Raw genomic sequence first — 24,113 nt, forward strand, 5'->3', positions numbered from 1 at the left:
ACTTGCAGCAATGCCTACTATTTCAAGAACATTTCCTTATGTGTATTAATGGTTGGGGGGTGTCCATTGAAATACGCACTTTGCTCCCACTCTCCAGAATTAGAAGTGCACATCTTTGCATTTTAAAACAGGCAAAGGCTATTCCTATTGCTGCAAGGCATCCCAAGGCATCTGTACAATTACGGTAACTATCACCTATTGTTGCAGGACTGGGGCTAACCCACCATATAACTGAGAAGGGGTGGGGGTACTGCATATCTATACTATGGACCAGCAGCAAAGTCCCTGTCATCAGGACAGCAACCTTTTATAAGGAACATGAGATCACAGAGATACAAGGTGATTCCAGCAGCTTCATGTTGGACTGTATTAATAGTTCATGACTCACAGAATCCTCTTGGACAGAGATTTCAAAAGCACCAAGCCCTTCACGAATCTAATGACTAAGGGAGAATGTACTGCCAATTTATTCATGGCAGTCTGCAGGAGTAGATATGGGAACATAGGAAGTTCTGAGTTAAAGACTGAGTCAAAGCATTGGTCCAGCCAGCTCAGCAATGACTGGCAGCAGGTCTTCAGGGTTTCAGACAGGTTTCTCTCCCAGCCTTAACAGGAGAATGAACCTGGGGGGTCTTCTGCATACAAGGCAGATGCTTTACTACTGAGTTATAGCCCTCCCCTCTGGACCAAACTGGAATAAGCGTGATAGCAAGGCCAGAATGCAGTATGTTGAAAATCCTGTGCTACTCTTATTCCCCAAATGACCAGTGTTTAAACCCAAGGAGCAATCTTCAGAGAAAGGTTCAAGGTTCTGGAAAATACCACTGTGAGTAATCCATAAACTCAGTCCCCAAATACATTAAATAATAATAGGTAAAGGTAAAGGGACCCCTGACCATTAGGTCCAGTCGTGGCCGACTCTGGGGTTGCGGCGCTCATCTCACTTTATCGGCCGAGGGAGCCGGCATACAGCTTCCGGGTCATGTGGCCAGCATGACTAAGCCGCTTCTGGCGAACCAGAGCAGCTCACGGAAACACCGTTTACCTTCCTGCCGGAGCAGTACCTATTTATCTACTTGCACTTTGACGTGCTTTCAAAATGCTAGCTTGGCAGGAGCAGGGACCGAACAACGGGAGCTCACCCCATCGTGGGGATTCGAACCGCCGACCTTCTGATCAGCAAGTCCTAGGCTCTGTGGTTTAACCCACAGCGCCTAATAATAATTTATACCCTGCCCATCTAGCTGGGCTTCCCCAGCCACTCTGGATGGCTTCCAACAAAATATTAAAATACAGTAATGCATCAAACATTAAAAGATTCCCCAAACAGGGCTGCCTTCAGATGTCTTCTAAAAGTCTCGTAGTTGTTTTTCCCTTTGACATCTAATGGGAGGGCGTTCCACAGGGCGGGTGCCACTACCGAGAAGGCCCTCTGCCTGGTTCCCTGTAACTTGGCTTTTTGTAGTGAGGGAACCACCAGAAGGCCCTCGGCACTGGACCTCAGTGTCCAGGCAGAACGATGGGGGTGGAGACGCTCCTTCAGGTATACAGGACTGAGGCCGTTTAGGGCTTTAAAGGTCAGCACCAACACTTTGAATTGTGCTTGGAAATGTGACCATGTCTCAATGAGGAAGACAGTGTACACTATGTCTGCCTGATTCTTCATCTATCACACAAACAAATGCATTTTTTAACCCAGTAGTCACACACATATATATACACCTGCAATATATATATACAGTAGTTATTTAGCCAGCCCTCCTCTAGCCACCAAATGCCCAAGACACCCCAAAGCATCACTCACCGAGACACCTGGGGGCACGAACACAGGAGGAAGAATCATGCGGTACAGAGAAGGAGCCAGATTCCCAAGCTGCCAGGCTTCCAGGGAGGAACACAGGGATGGGGTCATGCTGGACCAGGTGAGGGCTGACGGCAGGGTCTTCCCCTGCCAGAGTATAAAAGGAGCAGCAGCAGTGAGAGCAAGATCCCCGCAGCAGAAGCTTCTCAGCCACCCAGCTAAAGAAGCTGAAGACTTTTTAAAGTTTAGGAAGGTCTATGGAACCAGTAAAAGAAAAAAGCCAAGGAGGCTTTCAGGATAGGAATGATATCAGCTGCATGCTCTGAAGGAGCACATTAAAAAGAAAACCTAAGCTTTCATTAATCTGTGCATTTCATGTAGGGACAAAGGTAGGAGATCGGGGAGAAAGGAGGGAGGACTGGAGATGGGGAAATTCAGTCACATACATCCACATCGTGAAAGCTGGAAATAGGGGGTGTTGCCCAGGAATAACAAAATAATGGGAGAATTGTGAAGTTAGCACAATAATATCACCGCCTATACCACCCTGTGAAACAAATAAGTTCAGATGTTGCAGCTCCCCATTAAAGCTGGTGAGAAAGAGATTGAACAGCACGGTTCCACTCTGATGGTGCTTAGTATCAGTTCACATACAAACCTTCCTCCCCAACCATCTTCAGCAGACTCTGCAAACGCCTATTGCTGCTTCTTTCACATGCTTACTAAAATAGCCCTAACTCTTTCTTCCTTTGATACTGCAAACAAAAGAATTTAAGAAGAGCCTGCTGAATCAGGCCAGTGGCGCATCTAGCCAGCATCTGGTTTTCACAGGAGCAAACAATATGCCCGTGGAAGCAGACAGGACCCCAACACAAGAGCACTCTTCCCACCTGTGGTTCCCAGCATCTCGTACTCAGAACTAGACTGCCTCCAACGAAAGGAAGACAGTCTCGTGCCACCTCATATTCTAATGGACTTTCCCAATTCCACCTGGGCCTATTAGGTTTCTCAACAGAATCCACTTGAAAGTACACAAAATCCAGCCTATTTGTGCCCATGTGAGTAAATGTGGTTATACTGCACCCTCACCACGAGGCGTTCAACAAGAAAAGCCAATGCGTCCACTGGACAATGGAAGTCTCAGATTCTGGGTTCAAATCCCAGTTCAGTCATGAGACTCAATGGGAAGCCTTGTACAATTTGTAATCCCTCAACCTAAGTGCTGCATCTGTAAAATGAGGGTTCTACTTCACAAGATTATGATACAAATGAAGGCATCCCAGTTCCTACTCTTCATGTTAGGCCTGCAGAAGCCTCTAATATAAGCAAAAATAGCTGAAATGTTCCATTTTCAAACACAGAATACCGTATTTTTTGCTCTATAAGACTCACCTTTTCCCTCCTAAAAAGTAAGGGGAAATGTTTGTGCGTCTTATGGAGCAAATGCAGGCTGCGCAGCTATCCCAGAAGCCCGAACAGCAAGAGGGATCACTGCGCCCGAACAGCAAGAGGGATCACTGCTTTCACTGCGCAGCGATCCCTCTTGTTGTTCTGGCTTCTGAGATTCAGAATATTTTTTTTTCTTTTTTTCCTCCTCCAAAAACTAGGTGCGTCTTGTGGTCTGGTGCGTCTTATAGAGCGAAAAATACGGTACTTATTTTAAAAGTGGTGCTGATGTTTCCTCTTACTCCAAATGAAAAGGATCGTTCAGTATTGCTGTACATCTCTCAAAAGTTAAATTAGAATTCTATGCACAAAATCTGCTTGGTTTGGACTATTCTTTGTTTACTCTGTGTGTGTGAGAGAGAGAGAGAGAGAGAGAGAGAGAGAACAAACAAACAAACAAACAAACAAACAAGAAGCTGCATCAGGAACAGACTTGCCTTCGTCAGAGAGGACATCTTCCTGATCATTTGAGGCTGGAAGGAGAGGCTGCAAAGGCTCCATGTTAATTATGAGCTGTTTGTTCAAAGAGTGAGAGCTGCGACTCTGAGTAATGTTGGTTCTGAGAAGAAGCGGGAAATGAGACCTTATTCACCAATAAACACTTGACAATAAATAAAACCCCAATATTTCAAAGCATATAGCAGGGCCAGCTGGTGCCAGTCTATTCTCTTCATAGCGTTTCTTTGTTCAGAAACACTTTAAGAGCATTTTGTAAAGGTCTACCTTTCCGTATTTTACACAGTCCCTAGAATATTATTGTGTGATATTTGGTCAGCAGGAAAATGAGGTATGTAAAATGTGAAATAATGAAAAGCAAGGAAATAGCAATTGGGGGGGGGGGAGGATTCAATGGTGAGCCCAGTCTTCACTGTATAGATTGTAGTGAGATCAACTATGCTCACCTTATTTTTACACCTTCTGAGCCCAGGCAGTAAAGAGGTTTATGTCTAGATTCATTTCACCACCTTCTGGCCAATGCAGTGTTTATAGTGGCCAATGATTGTGGCTCTGCTCAATTATTATTTTCTTGTTTGGGGAGCCTTGGGATTTTCTGAAATAGAAGCTGGGCTTCCAAGTTACAACCTTATAGTTGCTTTCTGCTTTCCTTGCAACTTCCTACCCAATGAGTCAGCAAACTTGCAAGAAGCCAAGTTACAGGGAACCAAGCAGAGGGCCTTCTCGGTAGTGGCACCCACCCTGTGGAACGCCCTCCCATCAGATGTCAAGGAAATAACTACCAGACATCTGAAGGCAGCCCTGTTTAGCGAAGCTTTTAATGTTTAATAGATTATTGTATTTTAATATTCTGTTGGAGACCGCCCAGAGTGGCTGGGGAAACCCAGCCACATGGGCGGGGTATAAATAATAAATTATTATTATTATTATTATCATGATCATCATCATCAAATATACACTGTGTGACTTCTTCATTTGGGAATACATGTCAATTTTACTTTAGTTCTTTGGTCTAGAAGGTATAGGTGACATTGGCAATGCTGACATGAATTAGGAGGATGACCAATTTGGCAGCCAAGAGCAAGAGCTCTAAGGGCTTCTCTGGACATTCACAGTCATTTTTTGCTAGCGGAATTTAGATGACAAAGTACCTGTTCACTTCCGGTGGCTCCCTCCGAATTTTAGAACTTGCTTCAACAACCTCTTTTGCAACTTTCCCACTATAACAAAACACAAAGTTTAACATATGAGCTATTTGAAAGACTGAGATGTTATGTGCAGTAAGGTAACTGAATACTTCAACCAATCAATATCTATATTTAAAGGATATTAGCCTATACAGTGGTACCTCGGGTTAAATGCGCTTCAGGTTACATACGCTTCAGGTTATAGACTCCACTAACCCAGAAATAGTACCTCGGGTTAAGAACTTTGCTTCAGGATGAGAACAGAAATCACGCCGCCGCGGCGCAGCAGCAGCAAAAGGCCCCATTAGCTAAAGTGGTGCTTCAGGTTAAGAACAGTTTCAGGTTAAGAATGGACCTCCGGAATGAATTAAGTACGTAACCAGAGGTACCACTGTATAATGGTGATCTATATTTAAAAATTAATTCAACTCATTGGAAAGAATTGCAGCTAAAATCCCAGCTTTATTTACAAGAAGAATATGGAAACTTCAGCCTTCCAAATGCTGTTGGACTCCCCACTTTGATCACCCCCAGTGAGAGTGGCCAGTGGTTCAGGGAGTTGCTGACCAGGAAGATTTGGAAGACCACAGCTTACCGATTTCTGATTTACAGCAGAGGTTCTATCTGTGGTTGGTTCCAATATGGCCCTTGCCCACTAAACACAATGTGCCTTCATCTTCTCAAACATTTCATATGAATAATTGGTGAAGGAATGTTTCCTCAGAAACAAGTCTCTCTGAGTCCAGCAGAACTTAAAGTAAAAGGTAAAGGGACCCCTGACCGTTAGGTCCAGTTGTGGCCGACTCTGGGGTTGCGGCGCTCATCTCACTTTATTGGCCGAGGGAGCCTGCCTACAGCTTCCAGGTCCTGTGGCTAGCATGACTAAGCCACTTCTGGCAAACCAGAGCAGCGCACGGAAGCGTCGTTTACCTTCCCGCCGGAGCGGTACCTATTTATCTACTTGCACTTTGACGTGCTTTCGAACTGCTAGGTTGGCAGGAGCTGGGACCAAACAACGGGAGCTCACCCCGTCGCGGGGATTCGAACTGCCGACCTTCTGATCGGCAAGTCCTAGGCTCTGTGGTTTAACCCACAGCGCCACCCACGTCCCGCCAACAGAACTTACTCCCAAGTAAATGTGTGTAGAATTACAGTCTTGGTCTCCAAGTTCACTTCCCCCTTCCAATATTTATATCATCCTTCAATCATCTCCTTAAGGCAGTTTACAAAAAGGAATAAAGCAATTAAAATGTAAATGCCCCCAAAGCATAGGTAAGGTAAGTTAGGGTAACTTACCCTAACTAAGGTAAGGAAGATCACAGATGGAAAGTCTCCCATCATATCGTTGGCAGCTCCCATTGCCCCATCCCAGACATTGCCACAAGGATAAGAAAACACTTACTTGTATCGAAATCTGCTGCCTTTAAAAAATATTTTGCTGCTTGACACTGTCTTGATTTGGCTTGATTTTGCATACCTTCAGGGGAGGAAAAGCAAAGCAGAGGCAGTTATATTTCCAGGAAGATGGGGGGAAAGGGATGTGTTAATACACAAATGTTAGCACTATCACTTGCAAACTCCTTGCTATGTTGTTTCAATTTCCAGAGAGGTAAGAAAATCAAAGCAACCTTTACAGAGTACATGTGCTTTGAATGATGTTTAATAATATGTTTCATTATAAACATGCAAGTTGCCACCTCCCTGCCCCCCATTATTAGAGGGAGGGGTATATAAAAGCCAGCATGCAGACAGTGCTAGTTCCAGTGCAATTCCTGTTCTGCCTTTCAAAATTGGGTTCAGTCCTCTGTCAACCAAATCCACTCCATGCACTCAAACATTCCAGTTTCAGAGTCATTACATGCATTTCCGAAGTGGAAGGTCTTTAGAAAGAACAGCCTTGTCTCTTGGTGGTTAATAGTGACTTCTTGCTCAGGTACGTTGCTCAGTTACTTCTTGCAAAGATACACATGCATTTACAGTCAGGACATATGTAATTCCATGTAGGTATGATGTCCGCAAGCCTGGGGAGCCCGGCGGGAGTTCCTGCGGGCTCCCAAGGCTTGCGGATAGCAGCCTCCAAACCCGAGCTGGTTTGGAGGCTGGCAGTGGGGAAAGCAGCGCTTCTCCCCACCGCTAGCCCCATAAGCTCGGGGGACAGTGGCCGCCTTCCCACTTTCCCCCGACCTTTCCCCCCCCTGTTCTCCCTCTTCTATGGTCCGGTGCGTCCAATAGAGCGAAAAATAATAAGGAACTGAGTTTACACAAACCAGAAGGTATGGTTTGCATCCCAGAAACTTGAAATGGCCAGTGCCCCACTGGTTTCCCAGGCTGCACCACATTTGAGGAGAAAACCATGTCTCTGCTTTGCTCATTTCAACTGCATGACTTACAACAGTATATCTCATAACTGTCAGACTTCCTTGCACTGACTTCATTTATAGGCACAATGGAGCTTTAGGCAGAGACTGGTGGTGCTTTGAGGCAATGTACAAATGCCAAGCCTAGTATTTCTTGTATTTTGTGTAAATACTGCTTGGCCGCCTCCTGTCTCCAATGATTTCCTTGCTTTGATTATCTCCTTTTTACCCTTTGCCATGCTAATGTGTGCTATAAATCCAGGTTTTTTTTTCAGAGTTTCAGAGACAGAACAGCACTGTGACAGCTCTGGGTGGCAAATGCTAAATTGTTGCATGTGTGAGGTGATCCTTTAAAAATATCACTTAAAGAAACACGAAAACTTATTCTGCTTTGTGTCTAAAGAACATGGACTGAATATACCTAATCAAACTTTAGGTTATTTGAAAGGAATTTCTTCACTTCCAACATCAAAGCCACCGTACCAATTGATGTAGATATCACCTTAGGCTGGACCATCACTAAGCTGATGTGCAAAACAGTCAAAGTGCTTTTTTGCTATTATAGATGGTCACTGAACATGAAAGGAATCTCTCACTCTTCTCTGCTCATCTACACATTCTGCATTATAACCTGGGATTACATAGATTTGCTTACTTGTAAAAAGCCTGGTTCTCCACTCCACACTTCCAGAGATGTTTGCAGGCTGCTGGTGTAGAGGTATGGAATGACAACATAGCCTTTTTCTATGTGTTCAAAGAAAAATTAAACAAAAGTAGATAAACAGTTGACTTCTTCAAGCTGGGGGGGGGACTACAACTTAGAAAATGTTAAATGTGGGCTCTCTGATCCACTAGGTCTCCCCCCCCCCCAAGGTCTCCAAATCTAAGAGTTCCATGATCTACCACCCACAGACTACTGATTCCTTTCCATCTTGCCTCCATGTTTACCCAACATGGAGCCTGGTTGCCTTCTGCTTTTTCTAGACCCCCTTCCTAGAGCAGGTCTAGGGTGTATCTTGGTAAGCCCCTGGCCTCCTGCTGTGTCACTTTGTATGGATTTCGCAGCTGGGATTATTGAAAAACATAAAAAGTCCAGATACAGAAACTTTGAATCAGCTAATTTGTAATAGTGCTGACATGGTTTCATTTCTGAAGATTTGCTACTAAAAAGATTATTGTCCCAACTCTTCTTACATAAAATGTAAGTTAAATAATGAATATGCATAAAAATAAACAATAAAGAAGAATCCTTTGCAACAGGCTATATAGATTTCCTAAGTTTTTTTCAGTTGCATTTTTCTCTGTCTAAAAGTAGGCTACATTTTATAAAAGGAAATTCTGTATTTAATTAAAAGCATAAGTTGACTGTTTCACATATGCAAGGTAAAAGCTTATTTTGTAAGATCAACATTCTTGCTATCCATTAGAAATGCACAAGTGTTAAATTACAATATTTTAGTACGTAGGGAACTGAAAATATCCAACCTCCTTCTGAATTCCAATCACATAGAAGGTCTTTCCTTCAAACTTTAATTTGCAGACATCACACCTATAAAAAGAAAGTGCTTTAAATAAGGAAAATACATTACTTTTTTTTTTTTTACAATTGGCAGTTTCATTAAAAATAGCCAATTTATAAACATTCAGAATAAGCTGCTGTGAAATGAATTATTTCCAGTGCGAAGAGTAAGGACAGCTTATTAAAACCCATAGCATAAGACAAACTGAACAGTTCAATATATTTTTTAATGCTGTGCATTCAATAAATTGGATTGAAAACTTGTGGGTAGGGGCATTATTTTAAATTTTTGAATGGTCCCAAGGAGAATAATATCTATGGTGGCTTATATCTAACCCTGCACAGAGTTCTGCTTGCATAACTAAACTTCCCCGTATGCCCCCAAAATCTGCTCCCTCAACCACCTAAAACAGATGTTTAAGGTGTGCAGTGGGCTGTGGGGAAGAGAAGGGGGGAATTTTCATTGTAGAAGCAGAACAGCAGCAGCACTGGCTACAACTCAAAAAGAAATAATACGTGGGAGAAATGAAACCAAAACAAGCAAGCAGGGTTGGGGAACCTTTTAATGGGACATATTCTGGGGATGGCCAGGGCCAAAGGTAAAAGTGGGTGGAACAATAGATGTGGCTCTTAACCTTTGTACATTAGGCTAAAATCCAGCCATGCAATCCAACCCACCGCTCTATCCTCCCACCAGGCAAGGAAGAAGCATTGTCACAATCAAGCACTCTAGGAGGAAGCGCAGGGCGTTGCCGGTGGAGAGTCCAAAGGGCCGTATGAAGAGGCCTGGAGGGCCACATTTGGTCTCTTCCGGTTTTGAAGAGATTAATTTGGGGTACAGCAAAATATGTTAATAAGGTGCTCTTCCCACATCAGGATATTTTTAATTCTTGGGAGGTAGATAGTTGGAAAACGAGAAGTAATGTATTATTTGGAAACAGATGATGCACAGACAGGTATAATACCCTTAAAACATTCAATTATAGATCTCTTCTATTGGTTAACACTTTATACTTAAAAATGGGTAGAAGAGCATGCCTGTGTTGGGTTTGGTATTTGCAGTCCAAATGTGGACAAGTCATCAGAAATTTCATGGACTTACTAATAAGCCTGACCTGCTGAGTTCACTGAGACTTAATCAGAGGTACAATGGAAGCCTCATTACTTAATTAAATGTATATCCAGATTTCATTTGCTGTATATCCACATTTCAAACAGAAGATTGAAATCAACCAGAGATAAGGGAAAGTTAGAGAATTTCCACCTAATTAATAAATTGCCCTGTTGCCCTTGTTTACAAACTTTCACACAAATGCATCGTATTTATTTGTACAAATCATGAAGTCATAACTAAGTTATATATTTTTATTAGCACACTTCAGCTTTAATAGCTCGTGCTTCAGGACCCTTAAATGCATGGAATAAAGCATTAAAATAATAATATTAATTAAAAATTATTATTTATACCCTGCCCAAACTGACTGAGTTTCCCCAGCCACCATGGGTGGCCTACAGTACACATAAAAACATATGCAATTAGTGCATTTTAACAAAGAAGGTGTGGTACAGGATATTTGAAACAGGGTTGAATCATTAGTGATGCAATCTTTTAGTTCCAAATGCTTCAATCTTCAATGAGGGTTCTATATACATATGCACAGAGGTAGCATGTGTAATTGCAGGCAAGGAATGCATTTGGATCAAAGTTGTGTCTAACTACAATATCGTTGGAAAAACCAGGTTTGCAGTCATAAAAGTGAACCTGCCACCCTTTAGGGTTGCAGAGAGGGTGCAACCAGATTGATGTTGTGTTGCATTTGTTGCTGGATTGATGCTGTAGATCTGTCATGGGGTGCGACTGGTAAAGTACTGTATGTGTTATGATTTGGTTTGGCATCAGTGGCGTAGCGTGGGGGGTGCAGGGGGGCCGGCCGCACCGGGCGCAACATCTGGGGTGGGGCGCGCTCGCACTCGCAGCTCTCTGCCCCTACCTGGCTCACTCACTCTCTCTCACTGCAGTGCTGGCTGTGCGAATCCAATCCGAGCCGCCGGGTCGCCGCCCACTGTGGAGGGGAGGGTGCCAGGCGTGCGGTGCGGAGAGAGAGCGAGGGACTATCTGGGGGAGGGACAGTGCAGCGGGGGGGGGGGGCGCAAATTACTTGCCTTGCCCCAGGTTAGGGGGCGCAAATTACTTGCCTTGCCCCGGGTGCTGACAACCCACGCTACACCACTGTTTGGCATTATTGGGAAGAATGTAGCTTTATATACACGCACAACAAAGAAGAAAAATAAATATCTGGGGATGAACCAGGAGGCTAAGGAGCAATTGCGTAGGTTGTAGAACCTGGAACTGATGCTACTTGCACTATCCCCTGGGGTTAGAGGCTGCACGGCTACAGGACTGTGTCCCCCACCCTGCCAGCTGAGAGGCAGAAAGAGAACACCTGTCAGTTTTGTGGGAGTGGACTAGATTTACTGACATTGTTGATGTGGAGAGTTTGATTATTATTGAGTTTTGGCCGCTTTATAATTGTTATTATGGCTGATGTGTTATGTTGTTGTTGTTGTTTAGTCATTTAGTTGTGTCCGACTCTTCGTGACCCCATGGACCAGAGCACGCCAGGCACTCCTGTCTTCCACTGCCTCCCGCAGTTTAGTCAAACTCATGCTGGTAGCTTTGAGAACACTATCCAACCATCTCGTCCTCTGTCATCCCCTTCCCCTTGTGCCCTCCATCTTTCCCAATATCAGGGTCTTTTCCAGGGAGTCTTCTCTTCTCATGAAGTGGCCAAAGTATTGGAGTCTCAGCTTCAGGATCTGTCCTTCCAATGTGTTATAAAACATTGAAATAAAGCCCTCGTAATGGTTCTGTATGTGGGTGAAAGTGTTTGATGAAAATGAGAGGTTGTGACAGCCATGATGTGAGTAGGATGTTTTTGAAAGCTAGATTATACACATTTTCTCTTTTTTAGAATTTATATTATTGTTAAATATATGTTAGATCTATTGACTTGAATTTTCTCTTTTCTTAAACAGTTGCGCATATATTTACTGCATACTCGTGTACCAGGATGTATTTATTTTTTATGTAAACCACTTTGATTGTAAGTGGCCTATAAAGCATTCAAATAAATAAAAGGAAATCACTGAAATATTGTTCAGAATACAACTTCCATGTACTTCAGTCCTGTGCCGTGGCTCCATTTGTACAGCAAGGTCACTTTCACAAGCAGAAATGAAGACGAGGCCACTTCAGTGCTTCATCTGAGACTGGATTTGCCAGGGCAGTAAATTGGAATCAGCTTCAAAAGCTAGCATAATGTTACACTCAATCTAGTATGAGTCTTGGGCATGTTCTTCCCCTCCCTATGGGTAAGGAGTAATGCCTGATCCATATTTGAGTCACATTTTTAAAATAAAGGATTTCCTTGTTTTAGAGAAACCCATTCTTTCTGGGGATGAGACTGGAAGTCAGGGATAAATTATGTTTGTATATGTAGTACTACTTCTCAGTGTAAGAGATATGAAAGATCTTAAGACTTGTGCCATGTTGATACTTAAAAGTACCCTGAATCTCACCTGATACACCAGGCATGTCCAACTCCCAAGAGACTGCAATCTAGTCCCACTATAAAAAAAACTGGCAGTGATCTACACATTGGACTGACCAAAGTTGTTGACCTTTTTTGGAGGAGAATTCACCAAAGCTCTTGAGGGTTTTTTTGGGGGGGGGATCAAACAGGATCACGCGATCAACAAGGATCAAGCAGGGATGCCCCGCGATCGACTGGTAGATCACGATCGACTGGTTGGACATGACTGCTATACATGCATGAAGTTTGGAGGTGTAAGTGCTTCTCTGAATGTATGGAAAGTGTCCATTTCTCTTTGCTTAGCTCCCACAACATGGATGACCTCCTTCTATCTCACCTGGTGCTGAGTTTTGGGAAGACTCTTGCAGGGTCCTAGAGAACTCCCACCTCCTTCCCAAAGCTGGGAAAGTGCTGACTAGGCTTTGGGAAGGAGGCCAGAGGATTCTAGAACCCAGTCAGAGCCCTCACATCTCCTTCCCAAAGCCCATCGCCTCACTAGCTGGCTTTGGGAAGGCAGGATGAAAGTCAAATGTTGCCAAGAGCCACCAAAAACTGGCTCACGGTGGATCACCTTGATCCAGACTTTCCCCACCATCAGCTGTCCTGACTTCACAAGGGTGAATGGACATGGTGGTTGGTAGCAAGCTAAATCTGGACTTTACTCATACGTTAATCTCAGTCTCTCAAACATCTAGATGAGGAAGCATGGCTTAGAAGGCAGGAGACACGGCCTCCAGTAAGGTTCAAGCACGTCACCTTTCTTTTTATCAAGTCACCACTGGAAGTTTCTCTACCACACAATCCGTGGACCCCCATCAGCTAAACTGAAATGCATGTTTTAAATGTGGACTAATAATCCTGTTTCACTAAAAACGCTTTACAATGAATATCTATATCTATATCTATATCTATATCTATAATCTGTATACACACACACACACACACACACACATATATAGCAAGACTTTCCAACATAAGTTTTTGGAAGGGAAGAAACCAAGACATGTTATAACATTAAAAATCATATTCAGTTAACCATTTTTCAGCTCACCATTTTAGCAAATGTATCCTTTTATTTCCCTGGAAAACAACAAAACCTGTGGCTGTGAATCCTAAAAATGTTGTGGTCCCTGTTGAATCCTTGAAAGAAAGGGGGAAAAAGATAAAACAAATTAGAAACTGGAGGGGGTGTGTTCAAACATGCATAAAATTCCATAATTGGCTACATATATTTCCTCGTATAGTAGAAGATCCTATGAATTTGCTTTTAAGCTGGGGTTCCAGCTGTTTAAGAAAGCCAGCTTGTTTGCAGTTTGCCAGAATATAATCAGGTTTAGCGGGCAGCGCAGGAGGGTTAACATAATGGTCATATATAATTGTTAGCATAAAAATGTAATGCAAGTACATTTATATGATAGTCTCTCTTGCTAAGTTTTATAGTTTATACCAGTGCAAGACACTTTTGTAGCAATGGAGAGACACATAATAGTGAAGAATGTTTCAAATTTTACAGAGGCACTACGCTATTATGCAAAAATAACAGAGTGATTTCTCCCCTCTGTTCAAACCCAAGCATGGGTGTAGCCAGAATTTATGTTAGGGGGGCAGGATGTATGTTGGGGGTCAGAATTGAGCTACTGTATCTATGTTGTGATTTGTCAGTTAGTTTTTTTTATTTCTTTACTTGATGGGGGGCAGCTGCCCTGCTGCCCCCTCTTCGCTACGCCCATGACCCCAAAGTAGTACTGTATTATATTCCTAATCAGCTCCACTTGGTCTATTCAGGAACCTGTTTTTGAACCTTTCCTGTCATTTTCCATGTTGACATCCAGCTTACATCAATTTGGACTCCAGCTGAGGTGGGTTTTAGATGCACTGGGAGATGCTTTTAAGTGATGCACTCCTCACTTACCTGAGGGTCATCTCAGTTGTTTCATGCTGATGTCATTTCACTCAGTCAAATATTGGCCCAGAATGCTGATTTGCTGATTCTGGCTTTTGAATGAGTGCTAGGTCTTCTTATTAGGAAATAAGAAGGGACCCCTGACTGTTAGGTCCAGTTGCAGACGACTCTGGGGTTGCGGCACTCATCTCGCTTTACAGGCTGAGGGAGCCGGCATACAGCTTCCAGGTCATGTGGCCAGCATGACTAAGCCGCTTCTGGCAAACCAGAGCAGCGCACGAAAACGCCATTTACCTTCCCGCCAGAAAGATACCTATTTATCTACTTGCACTTTGACGTGCTTTTGAACTGCTAGGTTGGCAGGAGCTGGGACTGAGCAACGGGAGCTCACCCCGTTGCGGGAATTCGAACCGCCGACCTTCTGATTGGCAAGCCCTAGGCTCTGTGGTTTAACCCACAGTGCCACCCATGTCCCTGGTCTTCTTATTAGACCTACATCAATGTCACTAGTTTTCTCTGATGAAATGGGCTCAGTACCAATTTTATAGCCTAGTTGGGAGGGCTACTCGCAAGAGGGCATTTGCAGGAGAGTAGAGGAGGACTTATGCACATTGCTCCTACCCACAGATTTCCCCCTGCAAATTTCTACCCAGCCCCCAAATTAGCATGGCAAGGGAAATGTCTGTGTTAGCCATTAGACTGCAATATGTATGTATGTATGTATGTATGTATGTATCATGACTGGTACTATGTAATTTTTGTGGGATAAACAAACCACTTAAACTAGCACTCTAACACTCAAACTGGCTTAGTAACATTGAAACTGATAGGCCCAAACTGGCCTTTGTTGTCTGACACCAAGTATGCATTTTTAATGCCTTCATAAGGTTTGCCTTAAAAAGCAGTTTGGAAATATATGAAGCAAAACACAGTAAGATAAATGCTACAATTTCTTTTCCAGTCCTTCTGTCCGGTAGAAGACACCTTATAGTTACAATGAAAGATACCGGTAAGTTTGAGTGTACTCTGTTATCATACTACAGAAAGAGAGAATACTTAATGTACTGCATTGCACAATGTATTGCATACATTTGTTTATTTGTCAAATTGTTTGTCACAGGGTGGTTCACCACATAAAAACACATGATAATGCAAATTACACCACAACAACAACACCACCAACACCCAAAAGTAAACCAGTGCCCTCCTCTCACAAATACATTTAAAAGGCAATACATGGCTTTTTATTTACTATTATAATGATGATCAGGCTCCCAAATTGTGCTTGACTTCACGTGGAGGTACCTACCAATGACGACTGGCATTTTTAATGTATATATAGAGCTCCACCCATGGTAAAAAAGGTAAAGGTAAAAGACCCCTGACAGTTAAGTCCAGTCGCGAACGACTCTGGGGTTGCGGTGCTCATCTCGCTCTATAGGCCAAGGGAGCCGGCAGTTTGTCTGCAGACAGTTTTTCTGGGTCATGTGGCCAGCATGACTGAGCCACTTCTGGCAAAACCAGAGCAGCGCATGGAAATGCCATTTACCTTCCTGCCGGAGCTGCACCTATTTATTTACTTGCATTTTGACATGCTTTTGAACTGTTAGGTTGGCAGGAGCTGCGACAGAGCAATGGGGGCTCACCCCGTTGCGGGGATTCGAACCGCCGACCTTCCGATCGGCAAGCCCTAGGCTCAGTGGTTTACACCACAGGGCCACCCGCATCCTATGGTAGGGGACCCACCCATGGTAGGCCAGTACATATTTAATGGCATAGATAGGGGAGGTATTGAACAGGCACTAAATATGGAAAATACTAATTGTGCTTAAAAAAATTAAAATAAATACATTACCTTGCAAGGGTGGGGATCAACACCATAAGTTTCTAAAGAATGTGCTTTCAATAATAAATTAAACTCAGCAACAGCTGGACTCTGACCCCTAAAAAAAAGCACAATGAAAAAATTTTAAAAATACAAAAAAATTCAGCCAATGATATCTATCATGAGAGGGGAAATAGGAGATCTTTCGTATGATTCTGCTTGTACTCTCTCACAGCACCTAATCCCTTTGGATTAAGCCTAGATGCTCTTGACTCCAGTGAGCTGTGCAGTTAATCAGGGGCTATCAAGTATCCTCCAAATATTTGCTCTCTCCTGCTGCACACGGGGCAGTTGGAGCTTAGTGAGAAATAAGCTGCAGTCTTGGTTTCCAATGACCTATTTCCTAAATTCATTTTAAAGAAGCACTCCTATTAAGATGTGTTTCTTTCCTGCTCTGGAAATAAACAAGCAAATAAACAAGGGTATTTCGGTCATGGCTGCCTCTCCAGGCCTAGACTTGAATCTGTCAGCATTCTTGTGGAACACTCCACTTTACGATCCGCGCATCCAAATCGCGAACATGATCCAAATGGTAAACCATGTCGTGCATACCTGCTGGTCTGGCACCAAGGTAGTGTGTTCTTCCAAACAGCAAGGATTGACATACATACTTCAGATAAATCTACCGCACAGAGTGTCTGTATAAATGCTTTGTGGCGGTGTGAATATTATCCAAAGCCGTTCGCATTAGCCATAATTAAGGCTATGCTGTGCAGTAATCCATGCACAGAAAGCAGAGGTGTTTGTAACCTCCAGCCTCCTGACAAACCCGCTGGGAAGGAATCGCCTAATATGCCCCATCAGAGGAAGTCCTCCACAAGGACTCACCCTGCCCCATCTTTTCCTCCCATGCCCTGAGTGTATGGGGTGGGATCATGGGGAGGGGTGGGGATCATTCCACCTGGGAAGCTCCCCTCCACATCCCATGTGACCCAGCAGTGTGGCGAGGTCATTAAACTTAATGGTAGAAATGAGTTTGATCCTGCAGAACCCTCTTCTCTGGTTTCCTTTCCTGTGCCACCTTCAGCCTTTTGCCCTGGGGCAGGTGGAAGTCAATCTGTGAGATGGACGTTTTCTCCTTTATTTTGCTCTCAGTGACAGAATGGTCGTCCTAATTGATTTGATCACTTTAGATGCGACTTCTTGGTGCACACTTGCACAGCCGTGCTTAATTTTAAAGTTATTTTTCCTTTTGCTCTTCTTCTCCCTGGGACAGAGTGACCTCTTTATGGATTTGCATTGGGGAATAGGATATGGGGGAAAGAATGGTTCCTTATCCTTCCATGCTAAACTATCCACAGTAAGCAAAAAACTACTTGTGATATATTCAACCCCCTCTGCTTCCCACCTACAGTTTAACTGAATTGCAAATCAGAACAAAGGTAAGTCTTCCCAATTCCCATCAGCCTCAGTCGGCAGGCTCAACCGTCAGGGATGATGGGAGCTGTTGTCCAGCAACATCTGGAGGGGACCATACAGATCACTCCTGGCTTTGCAGAATGATTCACTAATATGCAGCATTTGTGCAGAGTTCTGCTGCAGAGCAACTGCAGGCAGATGGGCCCACGGATCCACATGGATCCTCGGGATTTTTGCATTGGGTTACCCCAAATTCACCATCAGATCACATTGCATTTCCATGGCTACAGCCTGTACCAAAAAAACCACGCATCCACTGTTTCGTGGGGCCGCAATGGTGCAAAAATGTGGTTACAGAGCACAGATCCACATGGATTCTCAGGGTTTTTGCATTGGGCTACCCCAAACTCATCGTCAAATCACATGTCTGTGGCCACAGCATGAACCACAAAAATCATACATCCACTGTTTTGTTCCGAATATTTTTTTTCTTGTTTTCCTCCTCTAAAAACTACGTGCGTCTTATTGAGTGAAAAATGTGGCAATTGCAGGATATGCAACTGAGAAAAAAATTGTGCCCCCAAACTAAGAAATGTCCTCTGAACCTCTGGAGAGTCACAGCCAGTCAGAATGATCTGTATGTTTCAATAGAAGGTATTTCTATATTATTAATGTTAAATTGTTTTTAATAATAGCTTTTTTTTCTATGTTTGTAGCTGCTTCTCTTTTATCTGTAAGCCCCCTAAGTCCCTGTCAGGGGGAAAGGGTGGGATATAAATACTACTACTAGACTAGTTGAGCCAATGGTCTAACTCAATATTAAGTAGCAGTCAAATATAGAATAATCAGTTTAACAGTAGTAGATAGAATTTATGTTATGCATTTGCACTGTTTTAAAGTAGTAATGCCTCCCAGATTTGGAAATGGAATGGGTAGAAAGCCAAGAAAATGAAAATATATTAGTAATTATCAGTTTTGGATTTAGAACAACTAAAACATTTTAACCAAGGCAAACTGTAAAGAAATTGGCCACTTCACAAGCAATGTCACATGTTCATGTCACAAATGAGAAAAGGAGTGAGGACAGTAATAGACAAAGAAATTAAATAAAGGAAGGAGTCATTTCTGAAATTCTCAGAGCGAAAAATACAAATCTGCTTTTGTACCAGGGAGGGCTGAACTAACAACGTGGATGAAAGAGAAGAAAAGTAAATCTGCAAAGTCCACTGACTCTCAAGGCAAAAAACCCCCACCTAATTCAAAAAATGCAGTAAAACATAAAACTGAATGCGGGTGGAGAAAGAATTCTGATGCTGGTTTACATCAAGCAGTGCTTTTTTCTGGGGTTACTCAAGGGCAGCACGTTAAATTGGGTTATTAGATTGTATTCTTGTCAAACTAAGCAAAACAAAAACCAACAAAAGCACCTATTAGACTAATTGATTTTCATCTAATAGCCCAATTGAACAAGCTACATCATTAAAGCACTGACTTATGGGATCAGTCATGCAGATGCCTGTCCTGGTGTGTGTGTGTGTGGCGGGGGTTAATTTACTCACATGCGCGGAACCTAAATCCAGTAAAATTACTCTTTCAGTGGGACTCTTAGCATACCTTCCAACATCCCTCAGATGAAAATAGGGGCATATCTCACTCCCCACCCAACTGATCCTCCTCAAGGTTAGACACGGGTGCACAAAGCATTTTTATTTATTTTTACAAGACTCCTTGCTCTCTGCTCCGCTCTTGCTTTCTTCGCATCCGGGGGGCGCTGCTCTCTGCCTGCACCTCTGAGAGGGTGCGTCCCACAAGGCTGGGCTCGGCAGCGACAGCCTCTCCTCCTCTTCACCTGCTCCATGCAGCCACTTCGAGTTGCCCAAGCTCGGTGGCGGTGGCACTGGCAGGGAGAAATGGGCACATTCTAGGATCAAATCAGAAGCTGGGATGCGTTTCGTAATTCCAAGACTGTCCCCGGAAAAGAGGGACCCCTGGAGGGTATTTCATGGATGCTGCGGAAATAGAAGTACCATTGCACAATACTACAATGAACTTTGGGTGACCCTGTGGCGATCACACAGGGTCCCCGGACGTTTCACCGTCTATTGATCCCTGTGCCACCACTTTATTTCTCGCTGCCACCACCCAGGCCCTACCTGGTACAATACTGAGTCCAGTCAGGGTTAAATTGGAACATAAACTTCTGTTTATTTAATGCAGTTTAACAAGCGTGTGGTTTCATAAACAGTATCGGTCAATTACAATCATGGGGTGCCTATCCAGACCTATAACTTCCGCTACCTGCTCTCACTCACTAAACCACCTGTCAGATATTTACTTGTCTTCCTAGCCCCTAACTGTTCCTGACTCAACTTATTTCGCTACACTAACTCAACCTACCCACAGACTCTATCCCAATTCAATCCCACTCCAACCAACCACCCAACTCCCAACAAACTCCTCCCTCCGCCCCTCCCAGAGCTGGTTTTATAGTCCCTCTGACTCCACCCCCTGGGTTCTGATTGGGTAACCTGTTTAACTATTTCACCTCCAGCACTCCCATATGTTAACATCACAGACGCCTTCAAGACAGCTCAACATCTAAAGGTAGTTTTAAAGGCCCAAAGATGGAAACAGCTAAACAGCCTTGCAGTATTGTTGCTGGAAGCAAAGGAATTTGCAGGTAAGTCTGGAAGAACAGAATGCCTTTGTCCACTTAATAATAATAATAATAATAATAATAAATTATTTATACCCCGCCCTCCCCAGCCAGGGCCGGGCTCAGGGAGGCTAACACTGAATATCAATTACAATAAAATGTAATAGGAAAAAAGAAAAGAACAGTTAATTAAAATACAGCTTAAAATGCAGCCTCATTTTAGTAGTAGCCCATAAATCAAGACCATAAAGAGAAGAAATATTCACCCGAGCTAGCTATCCATGCTGGTCCTACATGGCCCAGCAAAATAGCCAAAGGAAAATTTATACACCAAATCCCATACAGTATAAGGGTTCAGAGTGGGTCCAAGCAGAAGACCAGGCGGAACAGCTCCATCTTGCAGGTCCTGCGGAAAGACGTCAAATCCTGCAGGGCCCTAGTCTCTTGGGACAGAGCATTCCACCAAGCTGTAGACAGTGCTGAAAAGACCCTGGCCCTAGTTGAGACCAAGCTAACCTCCTTGAGGTTCGGGACCTCCAAAGTGTTGTTATTTATGGACCTTAAGGTCTTCCGCGGGACATACCAGGAGAGGCGGACCCATAGTTCCTTGCAGGGGTTAAGGCATAATTTTACTTACTGCAGTGTCAAGTAGTTATGGGACTGGAACAACTATTGCCCGTGCATCTCCTTTGTACAGCTTGATGCCAGCAGCATGATTTGCCAGCAGCATACGGGCTACCTGTGTATTGGGAGCCAACTTGCCTAGCAAGCAAGAGCAACATGGCACAGTAGGTGGTGGAACTACTATAAGAAGGTGCCACCACAGAGACACACAAGCAGCCATGAGAAATATGCCCCAGCCCCTCATTTCTAGGGGAATATCCCTAGGAAACCATTCAAGTAACGTGAAAAGGACAGAAAGTTATTATCTTGTCAGCGCGAGTCATTGTTAAGCCAGACCTCGATTCAAATGATTTCAAACTAATACAATGAAAAAGATTTCCCCTAGGCCATGGGAGGGTCTAAGCAATTCAGTCCAAAAGCTAGATTTAATATCATGCTTGCTTATAGCTCCACTGAGGGGCCAGCGGCTGAGCGATGATCTTAAGTGTGTCATAATAGTGTGAGAGGGGAAATTCTGTACAGTCTTTGCTGACGGGCTTGGAATCTGGGACAGCTGCTGGTCTCACACTTGAATTAAAAACAAATGTAGAAGTTGCAAGGATCAAAGCAGAAGAGCTGCAATCAAAACCGGCTAAGTGGAATTTAGAGGAGCGGTTGTAGCTACTATGGACTGCTCAAATAGCCCACCATCCCGAAAGGTACTCTTCACATTAAGTACATCTTGCTGAGAGTATGAACTTTGCAGAGATCTTTTTCGAGAAGGATAAGCAGAATTTCAACAAGCTGAAATTACAGAACCTCCACGTTGATCAGTAAAAAAGAAACGCCATTTTACAATCTGTACAGCAAGCTACTGCAGAAGAGGGAGGAGGACTAATTTCTCACAACCAGAGTTACAAATAGGGTCATTATCTGTAGAGAGACATTCTAGACTTAACACTGCTGTTTTTCAAATGGCATTTGTAAATTTATCAGACCTTAAAACAGAGAATACAGCAGGACTCTAAACAACTTAGGAACAAAAATCCTTTTCAGATTTATTGACACTTTCAAATTTAACACCCTCCTTCACATCTCCTCAGCAGGAGAGAGACATTATAAACCAATAGCTGGATCACAGATCTAGAAAGGAAGCCCACATTATTTAAAATGTGCGCCTTTAATACTGAATGGCTCTAATGTTCTAATGTGTATCCAGAAAATAAAATCAGGATTTTCAAAGCACTTACTGTACACTTGGTGACTAGTAGCCACTAGTGTGTGAGTTTACTATATTGGAAAGCATTGTGTGAAGTGAAATTAAAGTTCTGCCTGAAGTTGGATATGTGATGACCCAATTACAATTACTAGTACAATTGTAAGGATTTCTATCTGTCTCTTCTTATGAGTCAGATGATGCTCTGTGAAGAATCCCAGAAGTGGTTGAAACCATCCCATGCAATAGTAGATATATGTGTTAGTCTTCCATATGACACCTATTTTTGTTGAACAGACAGTGATGGACTAGGCCTTCCCTCACTCAGCCATGAAGCTCGCCAGATGCCTTTGAGCCGCTCACTCTTTCTCAGTCTAACCAATTTCATAGGGCTGCTGTAGGGTTAAAATGGGAGGGAAGAATGGGTTGTACCTCAAGATTGCCTAAGTTAGAATTTTCTCCTCTCATCCCCCTGGTAACACAACCCAGCAATGACCCCAGATCTTCTGGGAAATATTGAAAGGAAGCTGCTGGGTGAGAAAAGGAAACATTGTTGTAGGATCGAACCCCCTATGTCTGCCTTGAGCTTCTTGGAGGTAAAAATGAATGAAATATATATGAAGGTCCATCCCTATGAGCAAAACTACATTAGAACCAGCATTTAGCCACTATGGTTTGTATATAGGTATGTATGTATGCATTAAAAACAAAAATAATAAACTCCATAAAATTGTTGTTGAATAAATGTGAATTGAACTTTCTTTATGATAAAAGCGTAAGGTGGTGCATTTAGAACAACGACAAGAAGCACCTCTAGAAAGTACAGCTAGAAATCTGACATCTGCTTCAGACAGAACAGCCTTCAGACACCAATTCTGTTTGCTTTTCACAAAGACTATGCTCCACATTTTGATAGATCTTCATGAGGAAGAAAATGGCACCTGAAAAAGATGCTTCTTCCCCACTTTGGCACCTGTCACTGTGAGTCACCATTTCCCTAGCAGCTCATGCATGTGATACGAAGTTTGTTGACTGATAATTTGTTTGGCTCTGCTGTATCCATGGGCCCCATGACAAATTGTTATCCTGCTACTGCCACAGAAGGTTTCTACAGTATGTTCAATTAGCAGAAAGAAATTTAGTACCTGGGAATTTTTTGACCGCCAGAATTAAATACTACATTATATTCTATCATTCTACTGAGTCTTAATTTACAGCACTCGACTATTTATTTCAACATCTGGTTACTGATTTGCTCTTTTCACTTTGTCACAGATATGTCATACTTCTTAAGGCAACATGAAAACTAGTAATGCTGAATATCTGCTTAAAACTTCCCTCATCGCACAGAAATTTAGCACCTGATAGTTTCTAAGTCAATTAGAGTAGCATCTTCTTTGTTCACTATGGTGGACAAACTGATGAAAAGCTTACAAGGTCTAATTAATCACAGTCCTCTAAAGCTACTATGCCTTCTGCCAGCACCTTCTTAGGAGATTCAGCTGCAGTCAGGCTCAGAGATCAACATTTCCATAGAACTCAACCATTGCAATTATGGTAAAGGTAAAGGACCCCTGACAGTTAAGTCCAGTCGTGAACGACTCTGGGGTTGTGGCGCTCATGTCGCTTTACTGGCCGAGGGAGCCGGCGTACAGCATGACTAAGCCAGCATGACTAAGCCGCTTCTGGCGAACCAGAGCAGCGCACGGAAATGCCTTTTACCTTCCCGCTGGAGCGGTACCTATTTATCTACTTGTACTTTGATGTGCTTTCGAACTGCTAGGTTGGCAGGAGCTGGGACCGAACAACAGGAGCTCACCCCATTGCAGGGATTCGAACTGCTGACCTTCCGATTGGCAAGTCCTAGGCTCAGTGGTTTAGACCACAGCGCCACCTGCGTCCCTTGCAATGATGGTATTCAGGGCTAATTATTTTTAAAATGCATTGAGTATCATCACTGAATTGTTAGAATGCTGCCATAAACAAGCACTGAAATGTGCATAACACAATTTTTACTCATTCATTAGCCACCTGAAACATGTTACCAACACTTTTTCAAAGCATTGTAAGAGTAATTAATATACAGTACATGAAAGGATATTGAAACTGCACTCTGTAGTGTGGACTGATAA

At 43.2% G+C, this 24,113-nt stretch overlaps 1 protein-coding gene across 3 annotated transcripts in view; it reads right to left on the reverse strand.

Annotated features, from left to right (window-relative positions):
- Positions 1 to 24,113, reverse strand: part of FRMD3 (FERM domain containing 3) — a 137,820-nt gene that overhangs the window by 13,472 nt on the left and 100,235 nt on the right. For 2 of the 3 annotated variants that reach the window (XM_083403445.1, XM_083403444.1), the window contains 8 exons: positions 16,118 to 16,205; positions 13,411 to 13,499; positions 8,733 to 8,796; positions 7,903 to 7,991; positions 6,293 to 6,367; positions 4,855 to 4,923; positions 3,685 to 3,806; positions 1,805 to 1,948 (listed from right to left, as the gene is read on the reverse strand). In XM_083403445.1, coding sequence (XP_083259571.1) covers positions 1,805 to 1,948; positions 3,685 to 3,806; positions 4,855 to 4,923; positions 6,293 to 6,367; positions 7,903 to 7,991; positions 8,733 to 8,796; positions 13,411 to 13,499; positions 16,118 to 16,205 — 740 coding nt within the window. The remainder of the gene's footprint in view (positions 1 to 1,804; positions 1,949 to 3,684; positions 3,807 to 4,854; positions 4,924 to 6,292; positions 6,368 to 7,902; positions 7,992 to 8,732; positions 8,797 to 13,410; positions 13,500 to 16,117; positions 16,206 to 24,113) is intronic. The other variant, XM_083403446.1, reaches the window with a different exon arrangement.

This window comes from Podarcis tiliguerta (assembly GCF_965153285.1).
Source record: "Podarcis tiliguerta genome assembly, chromosome: 11".
NCBI lineage: Eukaryota > Metazoa > Chordata > Lepidosauria > Squamata > Lacertidae > Podarcis > Podarcis tiliguerta.